This window comes from Amia ocellicauda, chromosome 17 (genome assembly GCF_036373705.1).
Source record: "Amia ocellicauda isolate fAmiCal2 chromosome 17, fAmiCal2.hap1, whole genome shotgun sequence".
Taxonomy (NCBI): domain Eukaryota; kingdom Metazoa; phylum Chordata; class Actinopteri; order Amiiformes; family Amiidae; genus Amia; species Amia ocellicauda.
In genome coordinates, this window is record NC_089866.1 from 7,636,430 (window position 1) to 7,663,029 (window position 26,600).

General features: G+C 38.5%; 1 protein-coding gene across 18 annotated transcripts in view; it reads right to left on the reverse strand.

Annotated features, from left to right (window-relative positions):
- The window catches only part of rbfox1 (RNA binding fox-1 homolog 1), a 636,526-nt gene that overhangs the window by 433,658 nt on the left and 176,268 nt on the right, over window positions 1-26,600 (reverse strand). For all 18 annotated transcript variants that reach the window (XM_066689841.1, XM_066689843.1, XM_066689825.1 and 15 more), the window contains exon 3: window positions 5,749-5,802. In XM_066689841.1, coding sequence (XP_066545938.1) covers window positions 5,749-5,802 — 54 coding nt within the window. The remainder of the gene's footprint in view (window positions 1-5,748; window positions 5,803-26,600) is intronic.

Here is a 26,600-nt window from a genome sequence, read left to right on the forward strand (position 1 = left end):
TATTTCTTTATACATCAGACTGGAATGGTAGAGCAGGACACACAAGGTTGCTCTTCAGAGTTTTGTCTTTTGATAAGGAGGTCACATCAACAATGCAAAAGGTCGCTTCACAATTTGCTCTCCCACATCTGAGGTTTCAACAGTGGTTAAGATTGAATTTCCACACGCTCACTTCAAAGATACAAACCTGTGGGTTTCCTTTTTATGTCTAACCCTCTCCTAAATGATGACAATGATACAAAGGCTGAGTATAACACATTTAGGCATTCACCCTTAAGTTAACTGTATCACATTTCTAAACACACATCCACTGCCAATAACATTGTAATAAAATACTAATACTGCTACTATTACCATTGCTACTACTACTATTACTACTACTACTAATAATTATTATTTAAAAAAAAACACATTATGTTATAGGCTGCAATATATAAATGCAGTTATTTGGAGGTTTTGACATGCTAGAATGTCTATTTCTATTAGTTGTAAACTGAGCTGCAAAGATATGGCAATGTAATAGGAGATGGCTGTACAAATCACATCTGAAAACAATAATTATTTTACAGACATCAAATGACTAGCCCACAGAATCAGGTCACTGCGAACGCCAATCCTTTCTGCCCAAGTGGCCAGTTTGTTGATCTTGTTAAGGAGGAAAAGGGGTCAGTTTTGTTCCTCTGAGGAAAACTTTGTTTCTATCACTCACTGACTACAGAACACAATCGACAGATACGTTTTTTACATCAGTAATTCTTGTTCCTGGCCAGAGAAAGACTGTACTTCAAGGTATTATATATTTTATTTTCATGTTGACAAGGTATTCGTATTGCATTTTTTTCCTCATCTAAAGTTGCCTTACATGATGCATTAGATCCGGTTGCCTGACTTATTCTGCACCTCTGGTAAGACCCTGCCAATTTGCTACATATTCAGAGAACCGCTGGGTCTTACTCTATTTTTTTCTTAGAAGATGGATAAAAGGGAAAAAAAGTAAGCTGCAAATCTCATGAATGTGCAGATTACAGTGAATGTGCCACAGGGAGCTATTCTGGGGCCCCAAACAGCAGTGAATCTAACGACTACTGCAGTTTAAATCACTCAGTCAAGGGCTTTTCTGTGTGTTTACATACTTTCCAGACTCTGAAATGCTGTGAAGAGTCGTGCTCTGCTAATAATGCAAGTGTAGCACAGGGCAAGACTAAACCAGGAGTAAATGAACTCTCTGTTGTATAGATCAACAACAGTGTATCTATTTTTGTTATGAAGTTTTAAAACAAATGTATTTTGGTCCTGCATAATGCCTTTTCACCAATCTGTACAAGATACAAAATGAAATGCTTTTCAACGTAGATCTCATTGTTTGAATCATTGTTAATTGTTATTATCATATACTATTAAACTATACTACTACTGTGGAGGCAATGTTCAAAACCATCAATGGAGACTTGGAAGTGGCTTCTAGCACAGCCGCTCTGTTTTCTCCACGCTTGTATTAAGTTGATGTACACTGACAGAAGAGGTAACTCTCCACTACCGGACTTGGCGAGATCTCCTAAACATGAGATGGTAACCAAAATGTCAATTACTCTTCTGGTAGCAGACAAATCGCTCGGGCTCTAATGCAATTCCAGCAACAATAATTAGATAATAGGGCTATAGAGCGAGTCTGGTGACAGACCTTCAGAGATAATAGAATCTACTGTTCCACCACTTTAATATTAACATGGTTCTGCCTTGCTCTATCAGTTTAGGCTAATTTACAAAGGCCAAAAGGGACTCTTTTTTTTGGAAATAATATCATTGTACTCTATGGGTACATTTAAAGGGCATGTCTGCATAGTTGTTTTTTTTCTTCTTCTGCTTCTTAGGCCGAGGAAACCTTGTGCAGATTGAATTCCTATGAATACATGGAAAAGTGTTGAAATCAATCAAGGTGTGTAGATGAGCACCAATGCATCCGATACACACTGGATGGGCTAAAATGTGCTAAACTACTTTAATTTCCAAATTCATCTATTTTCTTCAAACATTGCATCTGTTTGTTAATTCTATAGACTTTATGGGAGGGGTGGAGGGCAGGGGGTAACAGAACAAAACAAATAGACAACACTGAATTCTGGCACCGGTGATTGTAGGAACATCTATACATTTAAAAAGTCAATGCCAACATGAGTTCCCAAATAAATCTATGTTGCAGCTTGTATTTATTGATAGATTATAATAATATGTGTAACATGCAATTAAAAAGGAAATCAAAAGATACTGAGTTATTAGTGAACAGGTCAGTTGGTACATTTATACACTATCCTCTACACCTACATACTGAGTAAAGCACTGTATCATTTGCTTTATTAGTTGTAAAGGTTTGACAATGTTTGGATGGGATTAGGACTGCAATTAAATCAGTCTTCCAAGTTTACCTATTGTGGTAAATGTACCACACATAATTCAATTTGCACTCAAATGTCTTTCAACATACCCCAATATATTCTGCAACTTAAATAACTTTGGTAAGTTTGTTTACCGTATACATATGTATGCAACCCCATTCCTTTCCCATGTTACTTCTAAACTGAGATACAAATCTCTTATTCAGTTTATGTCCCTAATCCTTCTCATCTGTTCTTTCTTTAGGGGCTTAATTCACCATATATCAAGCCTTATACTTGAACACATTTATTTGCACACTGGTTTAAGGCCGACTGCCAAGCAATCCCAAAACTGATCTTCTAGCTCAGATCCGAAAAGACAATTAATCTTCTTAGTATTCAAACCAATGTACTGCTTTATTGTTTTTAGGCTAACGTCAGGGAGTATGCTTCATTATTAGGTCTAAATACTAATTTCCTGCCATACCTCATATCTCAGGTCATTTTAAATACTCCTATCACTAGTGAAATATTTGAATATATAATATATTTTAAAGAAAACACTAAAATACAATGGCTTTAACATTGCTAATTCTACAACCAATATTATGTTTCAATGGCACTTCTCAACTTTGCAGGATATCTTTAGAAATCATTGTATAGATTTTTTGGTTGACTTGGAGGCAAATGTCCGAGTAGTTGTTGGTTTCTACTCGCCATGATACTCAAAGATAGCTTATCAAGCTGTTTTAGTGTGACAGTAAAAAACAAGAAACTGCAACCGTGGGTACAGAACAACTAAACAAAGGTCAAGCCATTTATTGTCTCAGGAATGATTTAGATTTAGAAAATGGGGGAAAAAAAGTCAAGGTTGACAATCCAGGTTGTAGAAAAAAGAAACACTCTTCTAGCCGTGGCAACCACTGAGTGGCACAATGGTTATTATTGGGACCCAGGTTTCATTCCACTCTTGGGTGTCTGGGAGTTGGCACGTTCACCCCATGTCTGCGTGAGTTTCCTCTGGGTGCTGCGGTTTCCTCCCACATCCCTAAGACTAAGGTTGATCTGCTACTCTAAATTGCCCTGTCGTTGTCTCATTTGCCTGAAGAGAAAAGTATTTGATCAATGGATACTACCAGTGCTCACTTATGGCTTATGAAACCTGGTCACTTAATGCAAACATTATACAGAAACTGCTGATGACAGTAAGGAATATGGGAATATGTATGCTTGGAATGACAAGAAGGGAGAGAAAAATAACTGAATTACATCATTGAAACAGTTAAAATGTTAAAATGGCAATGGGCCAGACACATTGCAAGAAGAACAGGTCGAAGATGGACAAAAGAAGCTAGAGATAACGAGAGATGGAAAAAAGACCTAGCAGCTGACCACATAAAAGGTGGGAAGATGAAATCATACACTCTGCAGGCGTGATGTGGAAAAGGGAAGCTGTATATTGAAGCAAGTGGAAATATCTTAGGGAGACCTTTGTCCAGCAGTGGATCAATATGGGCTGATAGTGGTGGTGATGATGATATATTTTGGAGGGAAAAAATAAAGATGACATTTTTCACACTACTGGTGAATGTGTTTTTTTTTTCTCTAACTTTCACTGCTAGCAGGCTAGACTGGATTACTCAACACTTGATAAGCCAATCAACAATATGCGGTACAGGACAGAGATGCCTTCTTTAAGCCTTCCAGACTGAGGGAACAGCACTCTAATAACACACCGGATCGGTTTGGCACTTTTCATTACCAATCAATCCCAATATATCAACTACAGCGTTTTAAAACGCTTGGTATGTGAAGCAGGCATTGTTGATGGAAGATGGTGTTCTTGCAATTAATAAATAAAGTTAATGCCACTTTAAAGAGCCACTTTGAAATGTGACATTGAGGCATGCCATGACAAGACTCCTCAATGGGCAATTAATGGAGCCGAGAAGTCATCCGGTTTTTACAGAAAATCACAGACACTTGTCAAATTATACCAACTTGCATGTAAACCTTTCCATTCTGCAGCGTAAGCCTGTAATTTTGAGTGAGTGATTTCTGGCAACCTAATATCTTGTGACTGACAGAGGCCCAATTCAATTTTCTTTTGCTGCCCATTAAAACAAACCTGATTTGAAGCCATTCAAATAATTCCAGTTGGCAAATAGAAACATGACATTAATTATGTAGTATACATTACCCAATCAGCTCACTTTGGGCACTAATGTGATTATTGTTATTTTCTAATTGCTGAATACCTTTAGCTAGCAAACATTACAAAAAAAGGAAATAAAAAACAGCCTATGTTAATTGCTTACAACCATCACTGTTTATTTCTCAATAGACCAATAACATCATAAAACATGGATGTATAATGTACACTTTATTGCCCATTAATCAATTTGTATCCACCCATTAAGGATACCCAAAGTATTGCAAGGTTAAAATAAATTATGGATGGCCCTGTTTGCATGATTGTATACAGATTTACAGTCTAAATTAAACAAAAGAATAACATATATGGTGTCATTTAAAGTTACATTCAACACCGTATACAATCTGCTATTTATAAATGCATTTTAATGTCTATGCAGTAACATGTATAACTACAATGTATCTTTCACCTTTTTGCTTTGCAAGTAGGAGAAAATAACTGTTTACATGATAATTGATTTCATGGTTTTGTTAGGGGTGAAACTACAACCTTAATCAGTTGTTATTTAGTGTGCTCGCTGTATCGTTGATATTTCCCTTAGCGCACTGCTTTAGTTACAGGTAGAGTTCCCTGATTAAAACGGCTTCTTATCCACTACATACTAAAAAAAAAAAATGAACATGCCAAGGAACTGGCAGATGAAACTGTAAGATGTAACGATGAGCTGAGAATCATAGCCAATTGCACAATTTTCAAACTGGATAAGCACTCCTACTGGATGCAATCCTTTTATCTTACACACACAATCATAAAGGATAAAGGACATCATCCAATATGATTTGGTTTGTCTGTAGGAGCCTGCATAGTTCCCCCTGATAAAAAAACATGTCTCTGATATGATTTACTTTGTCAGTGAATGCATACACAGTATACCTAATGCCTTCACATTGCAATCTGTATTATGCAGTGAAGCTCTCAGAGGCTAAACTGAGTGTGCTTACTGTTTGAAAAGAGGGAGTGTTGTTTCACGTCTCGAAAATGTATCCCACACTATAAATCAACATAAATCACCACACATTAATAGATGAGCTCATTCACCAGGTTACTTCTGTCTGACAAAGCTGCCCCTTCTCCCATCGTTTTAGATTTAGTACTCATGCCTCACAATGAAGACAACGGTCTTTAACCTGAAGAGCGTAAAAACAGACATCTTGAACTCACATCAATGGTGTCTTCAGGCTTTCTGCTGGGCCCAGAGGAAGCTCCAATTAAAATCTAAAATAAAAAAAGAGAATCATATTTTTAAAAACATCATCATACAATGAATGGACGCAAAAAAGATTAACATAATCAATCAATGCTATTCAATAGATGCAGTTTCGATCAGACTGGTTGACCATTTATCTAGAAGTCATCTGTTATCTGAAGCCAGTTAGTAACTCGGGTAAGTGAGTATCGCATATTGATAAACATTGTAATTTAGTGTCTCTTAACACTAATTATGGTTTTCCAAAACAATTTATGTCATCATATTTGAATATGCAGATTTACGAATCACAGTCCTTGACCCCATATGTGTACAGACTGACATTGAGGCTTAAAAACATCAATAAATCGGGTTTAGGAACGCTAACTATCCACCGCAATCATGCCTGACCTTGATCCAACTGTATTCTATGTGGATATGAGGATCTCTCTCAGAAATCACTACTCCCACGGTTGCACCATGTCCTCACCTTTGAATTACCCGGAGACTTGCTCTCCAGTCATTCTGGAAATGGTCCTAGAATCGTACAAATAGCTCTGTTGTAAAGAGACCTTAATTACGAGTTACTATACAACTAATCACTCTAAGTGAGGTCAATGGTGTGAAATAATGACCCTCTAGAGTACTATGTAATGGAAAGTGCATAGTAATGTCTCAGCCCGAAGGCGAGGAGGGTATTATCATGCACTTCAGGTCAATGTACCCAAGACCCAGAGGGTTACAATTGTGACCTCGGGGAAGAGCAATTAATTTTTTTTTTTCCCCTTCATATAACATATCTGTATTTCTATTTATATCCTGCGGAGGCATCTTTGTGTCTCCTAAGCTCCTGGGGATCATTGTTTGCTGTGATTTAAGATGGCAGTGAAGGGGAACTGTGAGAAGAAAGCAGGGGTTTTGTGAAGGCAAGGGGAAGGGATGCCTTTGTCAGGAAGACATGCACTTTAAAAGCCCCACTCTTACCTTTTGTGTAGGCATCTAGATGTGAGACATAGCTGGACGTTGGTTGTATGAACAGAAGTCTGTAAAGGGAGTGTGGGCCTATTTGAAATATATTAAGGGCTCTTCCTTTGAGGGCCCAGTGTCAACGCGAGGAATTTCACAACACTGCGTTCTGTTCCTGCTATGCCTGCAGACTTCTCTCCTCTGCAATCTGAGCTGTACACAGACCATAAACCACACTGCACCTCAGACCTGGCCTCGCAGCCCATTCTCCATTCAGAGCAGCAACTCTGCTCCACTGCAGCTATGCTCACGTCTTCATGCTTTATTAAGTCACCAAATGGCTAACACATAAAATGCTTATTTTACTCTCTCACTTTATTGCAGCTTTAAAAATAAAGCAAGAGGAACATCATTATACGATGCTAACAAGAGTGTGCCATTGTAGCACTTTTATGCAAGTCAGTTTTGTGTTACAGGCCTCCAGACTCTCATAACAAGAGATTGGTGGCGAGGGAGAGCGCCATAAAGACCCAAGCGAAGGTGTATCAAGTGCTCATTTCAATCAAGGCTATTATCCGACAGGCATCCTCGTCTCCCTTCAACCATGGTAGTGAAAATAAATGTATGTTAGGAACGGCGTACCCGATTCACCAACACCACCACAACCGCCTCTTTATAACCCGATCATAATTGGCACGGCTCCTCTTTTCGAGTCTAATGAAGGGCACAACGGGACATCTGCAGGAAAGGTCTAAGACGATCATATCACATACTGAGAACTAAAGAACTCAATTTCATCTCCTCCCCAGCCGTTTGTTAGAAAATAAGCAGGCCATTGACTTAAATTTAATGATAGCAACTTTCTTAAGATAAATCGCTATCCAGTCTTCCTTCACTGATTGTCCGTGTGTGTGTGTGTGTGTGTGTGTGTGTGTGTGTGTGTTGTCGTTGTTAAGCGTTTTTTTGTTGGAAAGAAGATGGGTGTCAGAAGGAATATGACAGTGCTGGCAGTCTTAAGTTAATGGCTCCCAACACGTTGAGTATCAACAGGGAGATCTTAAGGCTAGTCAAATACATCAGCCGAAGCGGGCTTACTGGCAATTAGTCATGCTGTCAGCTGTAAATAAGATCTGGATTACAAAAAAGTAAACAAAGCATTACAAACGCAGAATTTCAATAAGGCAGAGCTGCAATAGCAGGTCCAGAATTAAGGGATTTCCAAAGAGGATTAAAGAGATGCGCTGGAATCAGTCAGCAATGCAATAAACATGCAGCAGGAAAACTTGCACAGTGCTGCAATGATGTGGGAAACCGAAAAGGAAGAAAACAAGGACCGCTAAACAAATCAGCATGACATACAATTAAAACCTAAAGCACTGCTAAATCCTTTTTAATGTATTAATTTCCCTATTAATATGGTTATTCGCATCATTGTATTTCTTTGCCTTACTCGTTTGTGTACCAACCTGCAGAATTCTGCTAAAACGGGGGGATTTCGAGTGACGCCAGTGTGTGCAGGTGTGCCTGTGGCTATCTGACTGTGTGACTACAGGGGATATTTCTGCATGGGGAAATATTGACTTTGTCACAGAATCCATGAGGCAGCAAAGATACAGTAGGTAGTCTCACCACACTGAGTCAGATTGTACGGCAAATGTAATTTTAAATTTCCAGAGGAGACACGGGACTAAAGGTGTTTAAAGGTTTCTAGAGAACACAATCAATGTTGACACACCACCGTTCAAGAATCAACACTTATGGCAACTTTCCATATGCTAGAAACTTAAGATAAGCAATTTGCAATTGTGTATTTAATCAAAGCTATACTGTATTTACCAACAGCAATGTTACTACTAGTATTACAACTACTACTACTACTACTACTACTACTACTACTAAAAAAGTAGATAAAAGTAGATAATCTTAATTATCTAATGACACAGTGGTCACAGCCTCAATTTAGTCTTATACATAGTGGAAATATCTGTTTCTGATATATCTGATTGTTAAGGTCTATCCCACCGAATATGTAGCCCATAAGTGACATGGAACAAAGGCTTAAAAGGTGACAAAATAATTCATGAAGAATATCATGTGGGATAAATCTTCAGGTCTATACTTTGCCTGTGCACATAGCCAATCAAACATATGGCAGAATTGTATTTATTTATTTTTCCCAGTTTATACAATTTCCTTTCCATCCATTTTGTAAACCGCAGGGAGGCAGTCGAAGAAGCGAAATAGCAATAAAGTCCCTATTGGGTAGTTTTTGAAGCAAAGAAAGCGCGACACTCTCAAGGGCTGAATTAGAGAAAATTTCCCTTTCTTAACAACTAGACCAGAGTTTTCTAAAGCACCTGTGCTAAATATTTTAGCTGGCTGACATGTTTAGGATGCAATGTTGGTAGAAACCCTGGGGAAATGGAGAAATACACACACACACATATACATATACATATATGTATATATATATATATATATATATATATATATATATATATATATATATATATATATATATATAAACACAGCTGTTATTTCTTCCTCTCATGGCTAGCCTGACTAAATAACCCCTGTGCTCAATACAGGGTCAATAGTGTTACTATTAACAATGCACACACTTTAACTTGCATTCAGTCTAAAGTCTAAACCACACAGACCTCAATGATCTTACTTTGCGTTGTTGTTATTTCTTGTTTTGAAGAAGAGATTAAACGGACACAGGTGTGCTTTGTTTGTGTGTGTGCGTATGTGTGTGTGTGTGTGTGTGTGTGTGTGTGTGTGTGTGTGTGTGTGTGTGTATTCGTGTGTGTGACCTGCTCACCTGCTCATTCTGAGTATGATCTGAGCACACACAACAGGTGTTTCTTATAATTTTGCCTGCAGGAGATCTCATAGTGCCTAGGCTTGGCCTCACACAGGGAATTGGATTGCTATCTAGGTGGGGATCCAAAAGCTCTGGGGACAGACAACCTGGCCACTACTCATGTCATACTTCCAGGTATAGCCAAAGGAGGACACAACAGCTAGAGAGGAACATCTCAATTGACCCAGGCACTGAAGGCAATCACCTGACCCATCGTTTGCCGGGCCAGAGGTCAGTGGATTTTATAATGAGCTTCATCTTCCAGACTAAATGTTAGCTTTCGGATGGGTCATTTTGTGATAACTGTTTTACTGTGATATTAAATTTAACATAGGGTTTGGAGATATACACTCACCTAAAGGATTATTAGGAACACCTGTTCAATTTCTCATTAATGCAATTATCTAACCAACCAATCACATGGCAGTTGCTTCAATGCATTTAGGGGTGTGGTCCTGGTCAAGACAATCTCCTGAACTCCAAACTGAATGTCTGAATGGGAAAGAAAGGTGATTTAAGCAATTTTGAGCGTGGCATGGTTGTTGGTGCCAGACGGGCCGGTCTGAGTATTTCACAATCTGCTCAGTTACTGGGATTTTCACGCACAACCATTTCTAGGGTTTACAAAGAATGGTGTGAAAAGGAAAAACATCCAGTATGCGGCAGTCCTGTGGGCGAAAATGCCTTGTTGATGCTAGAGGTCAGAGGAGAATGGGCCGACTGATTCAAGCTGATAGAAGAGCAACTTTGACTGAAATAACCACTCGTTACAACCGAGGTATGCAGCAAAGCATTTGTGAAGCCACAACACGTACAACCTTGAGGCGGATGGGCTACAACAGCAGAAGACCCCACCGGGTACCACTCATCTCCACTACAAATAGGAAAAAGAGGCTACAATTTGCACAAGCTCACCAAAATTGGACAGTTGAAGACTGGAAAAATGTTGCCTGGTCTGATGAGTCTCGATTTCTGTTGAGACATTCAGATGGTAGAGTCAGAATTTGACGTAAACAGAATGAGAACATGGATCCATCATGCATTGTTACCACTGTGCAGGCTGGTGGTGGTGGTGTAATGGTGTGGGGGATGTTTTCTTGGCACACTTTAGGCCCCTTAGTGCCAATTGGGCATCGTTTAAATGCCACGGCCTACCTGAGCATTGTTTCTGACCATGTCCATCCCTTTATGACCACCATGTACCCATCCTCTGATGACTACTTCCAGCAGGATAATGCACCATGTCACAAAGGTCGAATCATTTCAAATTGGTTTCTTGAACATGACAATGAGTTCACTGTACTAAACTAGCCCCCACAGTCACCAGATCTCAACCCAATAGAGCATCTTTGGGATGTGGTGGAATGGGAGCATCGTGCCCTGGATGTGCATCCCACAAATCTCCATCAACTGCAAGATGCTATCCTATCAATATGGGCCAACATTTCTAAAGAATGCTTTCAGCACCTTGTTGAATCAATGCCACGTAGAATTAAGGCAGTTCTGAAGGCGAAAGGGGGTCAAACACAGTATTAGTATGGTGTTCCTAATAATCCTTTAGGTGAGTGTATTTCAAGCACATGGGAAAACAATCTAGATATTCTTGTTATTTATTAAACTGAACTATACTTTCCTTATAAATAAAGTTGCATGTGAAAAAGAGCTGCAGTATGTGCATGCCCAATTCATACCCTCACATTTTACAATCTATGTAGAAATGCTTACACACACACTTACACATATTGGAAAATGCTTAATATAAAGGAGCTCGTGTTTGGAGGTCAGGAGTGCATTAGCGGATGGGATTTAGTATAGACATCAATCTTAAATGAGTGGTCTGAGACAGGATGGCCACCTGTTCAGGGCACAGGTTAAATCTACCTCTGTTTGAAGAAATTACCATATGGACCTGAGGTAGTCTATCAATCTAAAGCTGAAAAGAGAGAACTGTGCTCCCAGAAGTGTGAGTCTACTGAAAGTCAGAAAGTGAGAAAAGGTCAGAACCATCTGACATAAAGTGGAGAGAAAGAGAGGGGGAGGGAGAGAGAGGGAGAGGGAAGAGGGGGAGAGTGAGAGAGGGGGAGAGAGAGAGAGAGAGAGAGAGAGAGAGAGAGAGAGAGAGTCACCAAGGGAAAAGAAAAAACAAAAAGGTCACAGATACCTCTAATGGGACTGTTGACTTTACACTAGAAGGAGTTAATATTTTGAAGTAAACATGAACATATCTAAGGCCTGAAAACTGCTACGAGACATAGTAGTGGTGCAGCAATTAGTCCGAAATGTCAAACTGTGTAAAAAGCCAATGGTGTAATTGCTCAGTATTAGTGGGCCCTAAACATCCATTCTACAAACCATGTTTATATAACTAGACAGAATGAAATTCCTGTATTGTTAACTGACTACTGGTAATAAAAAAGCCTTTAAATTCAAAGCTGTCTAAATTCACACTGACATGTGAAAAAGATCTCTGTAGGACTGCAGAGAAAGGCACAGAGACATTAGCATGGGGTGCACTGCCTCCAAAATGAATATCCCTGTTGACAATACATTTTCAAGTGACTTTTCAGGCCATCTATCGATCATATAACAGGGCTTACAGTGCTAATATAGGGAGCAGAGGGTGGGAAGAAAAGGGAAAAAATGTCATTTAATAAGACAGAAGATATATTGCATATAGGTTCTACAAAGGCTAGAACAGGCACATTTTAGATTCCCTCAATTCAATAGCCTTGGCAATGCTGACCTCTGCCCAGGAAGACTTAGATTAAATCCCTTCCCTGCTAAATTGTAACACCTTCCTATTACCTGTCAAGTCTCATCAAGATATCTCTGAAGAGTTCCCTCAGCGCCTATGACCTTGAACTGGACGGGGTCGCGACCTTCAATATAACTGGCATACATTAAATCTCACTCTGTGGGACCCGCTGTCCCTCCTCACTCCACCGAAACGATGCTTTTCACAGCTCCGGCCCGCACCCCCCACTCCCTCCTGTATCCCGGCAGAAAATGACAGTGAGATACCTTTGCCCTTTAAAAGGCTGCCAATGTCTAAGGACATTGAGAGCTCAACTAGACTTCTTTAACTCTTGTGCCAATATACATGACAAGATAAACTTTTTGTTCCCAAAAGCTTAGCACACTTCTTCAGTAGAAGCCATTTTACCCCCCTGATTTCAAATTAGATATTAACCCACTGTTGGAGTTCATGCGACGGGGCAAAGAACCTGTTCTTCGGTCCTGTATTGACTCTCAAATGACAAAACATCATGCGATCCCCAAATGTCTCTTGTCAGAATTAAACAAGAAAAAAGTGTAGGCCTACATAACCTGGATGCGATGAATACTGAACACAACAGAGAGAGACAAAGACACAGAGGGGATGCAGGTGTGGGAGTGATTAAGAGCTATATTTATAATTTGGTGATCATCCACAGAAAAATGTGCAGTAAATTAGGGATTTCAAGGCAGGTTTTTCCCAAAAGGAACTGGACCTGTCAAAATCAAAATGATCAAGCAGCGAAAGACAAGTTAGTCACAAAGACTATATTGGCACAACATGTAGCTCCCACTTTTTTTTGCCTCTTAATCATAAACAAAACTAATTTACATTTACACTAATCGCCTTTATGAATTATTTGTTCAAAAACATTCATGTAAAATACTGGTATTTATTTAATGGAGGAGAAACTCATAATTATGGCAGACTGTGTATGGCAGAATGTAATGCTGCATTTTGTGAAGTAAACATTTTGGCATCATGTAGAGCTCTATTAATTTCATTCAAATAACATGAATTAACAACTGCTGTGAACCATCAAATGTTACATGTATTGAACTCTGTCCAGTTCAATGCTTTTTATGAGCAGTCCTTAATAAAATGTCTTAATCAATAACAGTTATTCACTACACCTTACATTAAAAGTGCTTACAGTTACAATACAATACACAAGGAAAGGAACATGAACAAAATGAGAAAATCTTAAACACTAAAAACTGGCCCTACCTTTCAGATGAGACTCGGATTACAGTTGAATGACTGAAAATTAAATAACAGCCTGATTTAGAATGGACTATCCTTCAAAGGACAATTCACCCAAGTAATTATACTCCTTTTAGATAAATCAGGAATAATTATACACTTAGCAGCGCTACACTGTTATTTATTTCATTCATATTACTGCAATGGTATGGGATAAGGACAAGGACACAATCAAAGCTGGCTATGAGCTGAATTTGTTAGCCCTGGTCTCGAAATACTTGATATTGTGCATCTAACAAAATCTCTGGGGGAGGGGGTCTTCAAACGTTGAGGAACGGAATAAGAAAACGTATTTTTTGTTCAGAGAAGGTTATATATTTTTACATCATTTCAGGAAATTAATAATGAGAAAAGATTGTGCAGGTTATAAAGTCTGTCTCTCTTTAAAAATGAATACACAAGCAGAATAGTTTTTTTTTAGTTTTTTTTTTTTAGATACAACTTAACATCCTTCCTCTTCCAGTCGTTTTAGTTTTCAGTCAGACCCAAGATCTACAGGCATGAATGCACACTCACTTTTCTCTGGAAACCCTAACATTACTACAGCTTTATGATTCCTGCCCAAGGGGATCTGACCTGCTGATCCAGAGAAGCTTTGATGTCACCAACTGTCTCTGTAAAATCTAGCACAAAACAGGTGATCACCTCTAGTATGGGAAAATGCCTGAAAGTCTCAACGTGTCAGATCAAACTCTGGCCTTCTGTGGTAACAAACAGGTTTCGTGCATTTTACAGGTTTGCATGCGCATAGCTTTCTTGGAATTTCATTTGAGCAAGAGCACCAAGTGTAGATTTCAACTCAAATCCTCTCAATTAGGGCACTAAGTGGAATCAGACTGCAAACTGCCATCTGTAAACTAACGGCATGACTTTGGTTTTGTTTGCCTCACAACCTCTGTTTTGTTTGTTTTTATAAAGTGGCAATCAAAATGTTCTCAAATCAGAAAGAAATGTAATATGAAATGCAATCAGCTGGATGACTACCGTTTTTCATCCCAGTACAGTGAGATACATTGTTACAGAAATGGTATTAATAGTAATAGTCTTAGTAAAATGTGTACTAAGAAATTTCCAAATTGTGGAAAAAAATGATGTAGAGAGTGATACAAGGACAAAAAAAACAAAAACAAAATCTAAGAAATAAAATCAGTTTTCCAAGCAATTTGTAATTGTCTAAGAGAATGTAGGCTGACAGAGCAACGTTCAAAATTGCTCTGTATTCAGGCAGGGTGTCCACACTAGCCAAGGTACTCCCGGAGGGTGGGAGTCTAAAGGTCACCGAGAGAGCAGCAAACACGGGTTGCAGGCTGTGGGTATATTTTCAAATGTCATAACCTCAGATTATTACAGCTGTCCTTAAGAATCATTCTGCACATAACAGCAGGTGGGCTCCAGAAGTCTCCACCCTTCCGCACATGGTCCTTTTACAGAGTAGTCAATTGCAAAGTGCTCAGACTCAAGACCTTTAGGACCACCTGCAGAAACAAGCCAATCCATCAGACGGAAAGAGCGTAACAGTGTAACTAAACAATGCAGTAAATGTAAGATTACACTTTGAGTGAATGTGCTGACAGAGAGAGAGAGAGAGAGAGAGAGAGAGAAAGAGAGAGAGATGCGTGTGGTTAGCTTGATCAATAATAAATAATAATATTAATAATAATAATAATAATTTCACTTTACAAATGAGAATTCCATCATCATGACACTGATTTGTCAAGTATATGGGTTTCTTTAAGCTCTGACACATTTTCCCAATCCTCATTAAAAACGAAATGGACAAACACTTCCTGGTTTCAAAACTTTAGATGTGTAACCAAAAACGGATTTTCAAAGTCTCTTTTTTTTTTTTTTAATTGAAGTATGACTTGAAACAGAGTTCTCATCTCTAGAGAGGTGGACATCTGAGATGAAGTCTTTGAGAAAGTGTTTCCAAAAACATGTAAACAAGAAAGCGCCCAGACAGGAAGATGTCTGGACACTCGATGGGAAATAAGAGATTACTTAGAGGGAAGAATATATCTATCTATATCCCAGATCCAAGCTGGCACGCGCTATAAACAACTGTTATATTATTTTGTTAATTGGTTCATTGCACAATATTATAATGTATTTATTTATTTATTTTTCTGGGGAATTTGTGCATACAAACAGCCAGCCCAGATGTTTCTAATGCCAGGGATGTAGACGGTAACAGATGGGGTGCACCTTTGAAGAATTGTGAAGGAAGTTTTGGGATCTGTGCTGGGGTGTTTCTGAGGAGGATTTCAATATGCGATCATGAAAGATGGCAGAGAGAAAAGTCAGTCTCTTCAGATGCTTCGTGGCAAGAAGGAGGCTGACAGATCCAGCAATCAAACTGAAAGAGTGGTGTGAATTTACACTGGCATAGTTTATTGACAAAACCATGCTTGTGCGGCATTCTGGGTGTATTCTGTTCCCTAAAAGTTCCCTAAAACAGCCTCAGTTGGCTTTAACACAGTATCATATATTTCATTTAAAATGTAAAATATTGTGCCTCAATTTTGATCACAGTAAAATTCAGTCATTAAGCATGATGCACTTCAAAACCAGTAATATCGGGCTGATTGCATCTATTCATGACGAGAATCAAGAACAAAAGCAGAAGAGCTCCTGGGCGATGTGGAGGGTGTTTTGTGTGTGTGGGTGTGGAGTCCTATTTGTTCATAAATATGATTGCCATCTTTAAAATACATCAAGTATAAATGTTTTTATTTTTCTAATACACATTCATTATTTTTGCTAAATCATTCATTATGCAGGCACACATAAAACAAAACAAAAATCACTGCCGAAGTTTAAACGCAATAAAAAAGGTATACATCATATAAATGGCATTTCTTGAGAATAATAAGAACGAAGCTGGTACGGGGTAAATGCAGATCATTTTTCGCCTCGAGGCTCCATCAGACTGCCTATTATTTAAACCAAAAAAAAAAACATATTCTGTAGAAGTAATCTTAGGCACTTTACAATCTTGCTTATTTAAACATTACTTAACTAAGCCAAGTCATCCATCTTAAAAATGATTTGGTCATGACAGCTCCTTCACATATAATGGGAACGTTCGGAGAAGAAAAGTTTATTGAGAGCAAAAAATAAATAAAAATCTTTTTCAATGTCACACAATTTTTTATTGAAAACTAGTGATCGATTTGAAACTCTCCTCAGTTGAGCACTGTGCTGTATATCAAATAATAGTAGAAGTAAGGTCATGACTGGCCTCCAGCAGAAAATAAGGGTCTCATACCCCAGCCCTCCCACTCTCACACTGTGTGGCACGGGGGCTTCAGAGGAGCAAATTCTGCTTCTCTTTTGACTGCCTTCGCTGCTCGGTTCAAAATTTATTTTCCAGAGATTTGCAGCCAGAGATGCCGTATTGTTCAGTGAATTACTTACAACACTGTGTCAGAATTGAGTTGGCAGTTTTACAAGAATGGCAATATTGATTAATAGAGCATTATAGACTTTCAGTTATTAAGTCATCACTATGCAATTTCATTTCCAGTCATAAAGTACGGCTCGACGTTAGCAATGTAATTACTGTGCAACAAATATACCCTGCTTTAAATCTTCCATAATTCCGTAAAATTCTCTTCACAATACAAGTTTTTGATTTACTTTTAAGGGTCTGGACTGCATACAATGAATGCCAAAACTGGCCGGACATTGTTGCTCGCTTCCTTTTAAGTAAGGTATTGTCCTGTACTTTTGTCCAATACTTAAAAACAAAGGTTCTATATATTTTTATGTCTGTATATACTATATTTATTAACTTATTTACATATGTATGTGAGCAAATTGTATTTATATATATATGTAGCCATTAAATATGAGTCATGAAATTCACAATTGAAATGCACACAAAAACAAAACAAAACATCTTCCATAAAAACAGTAGCAAATAACACAGAGACTTTGTTCTGACTTTCCACACACACACAAGAAAAGAAAAAATCAAATCAAATCAAAAAATAAATAAATCTGATAAATTGGCCTAACAGGAATCATGACTTTCAGGATGCTTCCTGGTCTGAAATGTATTAATGGTCTGATCTGCACAAATGCCCTCCCACAAACATATACATAAATACTCAGAAAAAATACAAATAAAACATATATTTAGACATTACAAAACGGAACTCCAACATCTTTTATATGAATGCAGAAGCCTTTGCTATACCAGTAAGCAATATATTTGACAGAGGCCTTTGAATCAAATGCAATTCATCTTCTTAACTCTGCCCAAGGGAATCTAGAATTGCTTTTGCCATAATGAGGAGGATGTTTTTTAATGAGGAGGATTTGGATGGGATTTAATGTAGTTTGTAGGCAAGGTGTAGAGTACTGCATCAGAGATGGCATTAAAAGAGACGGATTTAGAATAAATGTAAGAATGTTTTGAAGAAGAAAAAAACGTGTGTGATGCCCCCTCCCCCCACCACCCCATTTTCCTTTTCCATTGTGTAGGCAATTATCTTGCACCATGTTTCTTAAGATAATATAAGAAAATAAAAATATAATAGTACATGGAGGAAATGCTTCACTCTTCGTTGCCAAATGACATATCCAGCAGATGGCACAGTGGTCGTTTTAATGTTAAAAATAAAATACAAATAAATTGCAGTCTGTTGTCTGGGACCCAGGGAGACAGGAAGACCCACACAGTGGCCAAGAGTCATATTTCTGTGGATATGGTACTCCAAACCAAGTCTGTGTTCTACTGCAAATGTACCTCAATGTATCTTAAAAGCAGAGACTTACCAGAGTTTGAACTTCAGTAGCTCAAGTTGGTATGACAAATAGGCTAAGTACTTTGTGTACTTGGTGGTATAGCACAGACAAATTCACTTAAAATGTTCCTTGTGGGTACTTTCATGAATATGTACAAGATTAGCCTACTTAAAAGTACTTTGATTAGCCGAAACAAAGACTTTGAGTATATATATTCCTCTTAGTAATAAAGGGTTGGAGGGAGGAGGGATAACATCTTTCTGCTTTTGACAAACTGTTACTTTAATGTAGAAACTTTGCATGGTGGGAAACCATAGTGATCAAAATAAAAACATTTATTTGCAAACGATTACGTCCAGTATAGTGTTGAGTTTTCTTCTCTCCTCTGATACTGAACAAATACCTCTCCTACTCGTTTTTCAAAATGTTTTCCCGTTATCCTGAAAAGATGAACTCTGATCTAAGGAGAAGCCCCCAAGGTCAAAAAATAAATCAATGATCCAATTACTTAAAACTAGACCGACCCCTCTCTGAAGTCTAATTTAATCAAGCAATTTGGAATTGCACACATTAAAGCCTTCGCTATTACCCAAATAAATGATTGAGTATTACGTTTATTTTACAGAAAACTGCTTCATTGTTGTAAGTCTTCATTAAACCAAATGTTCTACCAAATGGTAATGATTGTAACGTGATAGGACTGAGCTTGATATACAACCTCTAAAAACATTGAAAAGCATGCAATCAATAGGCGCAGGCAAGCTGGAAGAACAGCTGTAGAGCAATCAAAAAGTCAGAGATAGCCAGCATGGATTTAGAAGATTGCAGTCCTGTCCAATTAACTTCCTTGACTTCTTTGAAAAGGTTGTAGCTAAGGGAAATAATGGGACCACTTGCAAATATAATTTATTAAGATTTTAAAATGAAAGGCTACAAGAAATAATAATACTTAAAAGCAGGCAATATACTGTACAAGAAGAACATTTAATTGGGTCCATTTAATTGCTTACATAACTGGATTAATCCTCATGATGGGTATTTTGGCTCAGAATATATATATATATATATATATATATATATATATATATATACAGTGAGGGAAAAAAGTATTTGATCCCCTGCTGATTTTGTACGTTTGCCCACTGACAAAGAAATGATCAGTCTATAATTTTAATGGTAGGTGTATTTTAACAGTGAGAGACAGAATAACAACAAAAAAGTCAAGAAAAACTCATTTCAAAAAAGTTATAAATGGATTTGCATGTTAATGAGGGAAATAAGTATTTGACCCCTTCGACTTAGTACTTGGTGGCAAAACCCTTGTTGGCAATCACAGAGGTCAGACGTTTCTTGTAGTTGGCCACCAGGTTTGCACACATCTCAGGAGGGATTTTGTCCCACTCCTCTTTGAAGATCCTCTCCAAGTCATTAAGGTTTCGAGGCTGACGTTTGGCAACTGGAATCTTCAGCTCCCTCCACAGATTTTCTATGGGATTAAGGTCTGGAGACTGGCTAGGCCACTCCAGGACCTTAATGTGCTTCTTCTTGAGCCACTCCTTTGTTGCCTTGGCTGTGTGTTTTGGGTCATTGTCATGCTGGAATACCCATCCACGACCCATTTTCAATGCCCTGGCTGAGGGAAGGAGGTCCTCACCCAAGATTTGACGGTACATGGCCCCGTCCATCGTCCCTTTGATGTGGTGCAGTTGTCCTGTCCCCTTAGAAGAAAAACACCCCCAAAGCATAATGTTTCCACCTCCATGTTTGACGGTGGGGATGGTGTTCTCTGGGTCATTCCTCCTCCTCCAAACACGGCGAGTTGAGTTGATGCCAAAGAGCTCGATTTTGGTCTCATCTGACCACAACACTTTCACCCAGTTCTCCTCTGAATCATTCAGATGTTCATTGGCAAACTTCAGACGGGCCTGTACATGTGCTTTCTTGAGCAGGGGGACCTTGCGGGCTCTGCAGGATTTCAGTCCTTCATGGCGTAGTGTGTTACCAATTGTTTTCTTGGTGACTATGGTCCCAGCTGCCTTGAGATCATTAACAAGATCCTCCCGTGTAGTTCTGGGCTGATTCCTCACTGTTCTCATGATCATTGAAACTCCACGAGGTGAGATCTTCCATGGAGCCCCAGACCGAGGGAGACTGACAGTTATTTCATGTTTCTTCCATTTGCGAATAATCGCACCAACTGTTGTCACCTTCTCACCAAGCTGCTTGGCGATGGTCTTGTAGCCCATTCCAGCCTTGTGTAGGTCTACAATCTTGTCCCTGACATCCTTGGACAGCTATTTGGTCTTAGCTATGGTGGAGAGTTTGGAATCTGATTGATTGATTGCTTTTGTGGACAGGTGTCTTTTATACAGGTAACAAGCTCCCTTTAAGAGAGTGCTCCTAATCTCAGCTCGTTACCTGTATAAAAAACACCTGGGAGCCAGAAATCTTGCTGATTGATAGGGGATCAAATACTTATTTCCCTCATTAACATGCAAATCAATTTATAACTTTTTTGAAATGTGTTTTTCTGGATTTTTTTGTTGTTGTTCTGTCTCTCACTGTTAAAATACACCTACCATTAAAATGATACACTGATCATTTCTTTGTCAGTGGGCAAACATACAAAATCAGCAGGGGATCAAATACTTTTTTCCCTCACTGTATATAAAATCATTTATCATGATTATTAAGTCAGATCAGATGTAAATAGTTTCTGGCTTTAAAAGCTACAGTAAACTGCTAATTATTTTCTTATGGTGTGTGTTCATTTTCTCATTGATGCAAATGAAAATATTTGAGATGACCCTAAGCTGTAGTGCTGTGCAACACACATGCGAGTCTCTCAAACACTGTTGTCTCAGAAACCACACCGATGTGCCGTATCACCCACGGTAACTTAAGCTAATTTATCGAGGGTTGGAGATCATTTTGGGTAGGAGTGACGGTGGGAGAAGACCCTCATTTTGAGTGCCATTGATGTGCGTTAAGGACAGGGAATTACAAGGTTAGGCTATTGATCGGCAGATCTGAGCAGATTTATCAGTCGCTGTCATTAAACACTGCACAGCTGCTCTCATAGTCATTACGACTCACTAACATTTATTGTAGAAAATGGCAACGCGAACTTACGAGGGTATTGATCTTCTGTTTAATACTCGCTTCTTGGCACTTTCACAAAACAATTTTCTCTTCCATTACCACACCATGTCAGGTCTGCTTTCCGTCTCTTTTCACCCCCTCCTCCTCCTTCTCCTTCTTTATTTTGGCGACACTGACAAAGTGTAAAATGTGAGCACGTTGTATTAGACCTCCCAGACTCAATAAGGAAACACCTAATCTTAATTTGTCCTTATTGCACAGCGCTAGCTCAAGGTCACTCATATTGTGTATGTGGGTGTTTGGGGAGGAGGAGGAGGGTAATCGCCAAGATGGCTTGAGAGAGGTTATACTAACGGGGCTTTGAAAAATGAAGAGAAAAAATATTATAACTACATTTATGCCCAACTGTGTTAAGTCCCCCACCCATACAAACACTCTGGGCTGCTATGCACAACTTAAGGCATTTACGCTCTTAAACCACATTAAAACAAATTAACCTAAGCAGCATTAAAAAATAGCTAGATTTAGTTTCTTATTTTCTTCTTTGTTTAAGACTTTCCTTAAGATCATGTAAGACAGCATTGTAGGAAAGCAACCGCTGAGCTGTCCGTGGTGCTGAAACAACTGTCAGCTTGTTGCAGATATAATGCCATGTGTGCATACGTGTCTATCCTGTGATATATATGTTAATCGCCTCTAAGCTTTCAGCTATTTTATTTAGCAAAGATGTGCTGTGAATGTCTTGAACGAAAGACAGAAAAAATCTGTGTTGCAAAATTGGGCTGATACATTAATCAGTATAGTTTAGCATATTCATGATCTCGATCTATGTAACCTTATTAAGGGTAAATTAAGAGATGGATTATGCATATTGTTTCAGGTAACAAAACTCTGTTGTACAGCATTCAGACTTGTTTTATTTTTTCATATCAATCCTTATTTTGATTGCGTACAAATTAAACATTAGAAATGAAGGAGCCTTTTATTACATGTTGGGTTCATTCTCCTGATGCATTATGGACCCATTTTATCAATAGACCCAGAGGCAGGAAAGTGAAAACACGTATATAGAAGTGAGAGTGATTATAATAACAGCTTAGGACATTTGCATAACAGCAGAGTGCCATCGGAAACCATCCTTGCCAGCTGCTTTGTAGAGTTTTGACAAGTATCACTGGAGAACCCGTTCCAGATATTCTGATCGTCTGTCAGTTTACATGACATCCCCCCGAATTAAGAGTGTGAGAAAGAAGAAAGAGGAAAAAATGTCCAGTGAGATAAATATACAAATATAAGGGTTAACGTAAATTTGGGAGTATGGAGCTGCTAGGAGGCTAGAGGAGGAGAAGAAGAAGGATTCAGTGGGAGACACAGCACAATGGTGTTGCCAAGACTTCTCTTCATCAGTGAAATGCCGTTTACTTGGATGAATATATTTTCGCTCCCTTTGATCAACCTACTCCCATGTCCTCTGGAAACAATAAAGAATTGTTCCTAGCAAAAAGGGAAAAGAAAGCGGTTGGTGCTTAAATTAAATCATCAATCATGCTATCAAAACTGTCATTTTAATAGTTCTGGATTATCCCGTCTCTAAGACACCTGACATCTGCTTAGACGCTGCTAAGTTTGCCAACTCAACAAGATGGGGGGTGTAGCTTTAATATTTTTGGGATCTGTAGAGGGCTGCCCACTAATAGCCATGCAACAGCTGCACGTGTATGTATATATATATATATATATATATATATATATAAGACAAGAAGATTATAATTATAAGGATGATGAACTAACTAACAATAGAAATAATGCACATTACTATTATTACGGTTAGATCTACTTCTACTGATACTCTTAGCTACAGTACTGTTAAAGAGTCTTCTCTGGTAATTAAAACCTGAAATGGTAACACTGACGCAAATGTAGCAGGTCAGTTCAAGAAAATCAGAAAAGGATGAAAACGGTCAGCGTCACCGATGACACTAAGTATGCATTGCTAGTGTATAAAAGTTTTGTATGTATTATGAATACAGCTTAATTGTGATGTATCATTTTTTCCAGTAGATGGAGGTAAAGTAATCAGAAGTAATTAGTAGGTCCAGGACAGAGGTTCAAATGTATGTCGGAGCTCCTTCCTCCATTCTCTCTCTCTTGGTTATTTTCACAAGCTGCAGCCCCTCAAAAAGGACCCTCCATTTTGTATTGTAGCAGATGCTTGGACATGCAAGCAAAATGAGAAGATGCATACCACATATTCAAAAATGTGTTTCTACTACAGGGGTCATAGGGTGCTTTTGGTGTGTAAATATTAATTTGTTGTTGCTTTGTGCTGACAATAGAGAGTATCATTAAGACCACGGGTTACGGAAAAGTTATAGGCAATTATATACCTGCAATAAATCATGACTTTATCTCTCACTGGATCGGTTTCTCTCGCAGGGAAGGCTTGATATAAGTGTTTACGTGTCCATGTCTCTACAGATGTTGGTATCTTTAATTGTGTGTATCTCTTAAGAAGAGGGAGTGCAGGGAAGCAACAACAAGGCAGTGTTTTGGTAATGTGCAGGAGACACAATGATAGAATACTTCTTGGACATAATCAAACCACAGAGATGCGACAATAGTGGATTCTCAAAGAATGTCAAACTTCTCCTGTCTGTGCCCCAACAAAGCATTCGCAAACATTACCAATTCCTTTTTACGGCTAAAATAAAATCTAAATCCGATATTAATGAAAATTAATGTATGTAATATATTCTGAACTCCAACACATGAAAACAGCCTCAAGAAGTAATGTATTTATATTTAGAAAAGTAATAATATACCCAAATTCACTTTAAAAACAGCTTCTAACTAACAAAGGGGATACAAATAAAGGAGAACAAACTGTACTTAAAACACCATATCAGAGAAACTGTATAAAAACATAAAAACCTGAAGGAACCGAAAGGAAAGATAGGAAAACTGATGACACAATAACAGTGCGAGACCGAGCATCGATCTTTGATGGCATCGTGTGAGCAGCTTATGTGAGAAAACATTTTCTTTTACCCCCACATGCCAAACAAATCTCTTTGCTTTGCTTGTCATTTTCTGCCAGTTGATTGTTTATCAGTGACAACAAGGTATGGAAAGGTTATTAAAGTGATCCTGACGTTAACTGCTGGGCCCAATAATGGCTGCTTGATAGGATTCCACAGCCTGCGAGGAAAGCGGCCGGAGAAACTGATTCATATTTACTGCAGGAACTGTGAAATATTGCAAGTCTGTGGCTTGATACCAGGTTGGAAGTACACATTTTCAAAATGCCTGCTGCAGCAAATTACAGGGAGAACCTGATAATACTGCTGTTAAATTGGGCAGCCCCGAGTCTCTGACTAGTGCCTCGTTAACACAATGATTATAGCAAGGAAAAGCATCGTGAGAGCATGTTCAAGTGTGATTTTTAACTTTGCAGACTATTTCCTGGGAGTCAAATGGAATTGCTTCAAGGGCTCTGAGAAGTCGATGTCAAATGTATATTTTATACATGAACTCCAAACTAACTAACTAAATATATTATTCTATGCAAAGAAAATATGGAATCTAGTGACAACCTCATGACAGTTACTGCTACTAGTTACTTTAAATGCAGTGGGTGTATATCCATTAAACTGAGGGCATTGCAGTCTACCTTTAGGGTCCTGTTAAATTGTGCTTTACACCTAAGTTAACAGCACTGCTATAATTATCACTTGTGGGTTAATTCCTCCTGTGCTTTACAAGGCAATTATTACAGTGCAACAGTTGCAGGGGAGACATTGTTTGACCTCATATGCTCAGCTGCATCAGGGCCAGGTGAAATATTTAGTGTGGAGGCAATGGGAAGGCGAAATACCTCGTAAAATCTTTCTAAAGTGCTCCATGCTAATGTGCATTTACCATGAGTCATAAGCCAAGTTAGGTTTGCCTAAAACTGTAAATCTTCCTTAGCTGAAGTATATGTTCGCTTTCTATGGGGGTCAACATGTTCACATGCCATTAATTTCATGCAGTCTTGGGTTTTAAGCAACATTATTCTCCCATTTAATTAATCTGAAGCTGTAACTTTTATTTTAGCTTCTAGATAAAAGTAATCAGACTAACTATATTTTTGCTAGAGGGACGGCTGTCAAAGTTTATATTTCTCTGCAAGGACCCTTCTTAAAATCATCCCTTGCATTGGGAGCTCAAACACAGAGGGGCTCGTAAGCATTGCTAGCCTTACAAGGCAGACATGGTCATGCTACGAAAGAAAACAAAGAGGATCGAGTCATATTTCTGTTTTTTTTTTTTTTTTGAGCGACTTTCACAGTGCTTCCTGATCCTTCTTCTTGTTATCATGGACACTAACCCGCTCAAACTCTGCTTTGGGGTGCCGCTCTTGTACTCAACAGCAGTAACGATTCACAGTTTTGCTCACACCACGGAGACCTGTATTCTGTCAAAAAAGAGAGAGAAGGTGCTAAAGGCTTCTTTTCCTATTACCCCGTGAGTACAGGTAAAGAGTTCCCTCTCTATTTGATTGTTATTTCCAAAGACACATTTTCTCTTTAGACTTGGCTGTACAGTTGGACCTGAGAGACTCTCAGCAAGATACAAATTGAATTTATCATTTGTAGGCTACACACACCAATGCCCTCTGGGAAGATTTTATCTGGAGCTAATCCTTGGTTTCCATGTGGCCCTGTTTTTGTTTCTCAGTTGGCTTCCCTCATTGGCATTATCCCACTAGAAGAATTTCTTTCAGCTCTGGACTGCAGAAAGCATGGCGGCTTCTATTTTAAAGCAATTAGCAAAACTTTCTAAAAACAGTGAAACGTGATCCAAAGAAGAAGAAAGAAAAGCACCCAGAGTAGCAGTGAACTAGAAGAATCTCTGACCAATACCAATGAAAACCATATTCTTGGAGATAGTCAACATGGGTTTAGATGAGGCAGATCATGTCTTACTAATGTATTAAAAAAAATTGAACATGCAACTGCAGCTGTAGATCACGTAAAAGCATATAATATGATATACTTAGATTTCCAAAAAGCTTTTGTTAAGGTTCCATACCAAAGACTGATCCTCAAATTGGAAGCTGT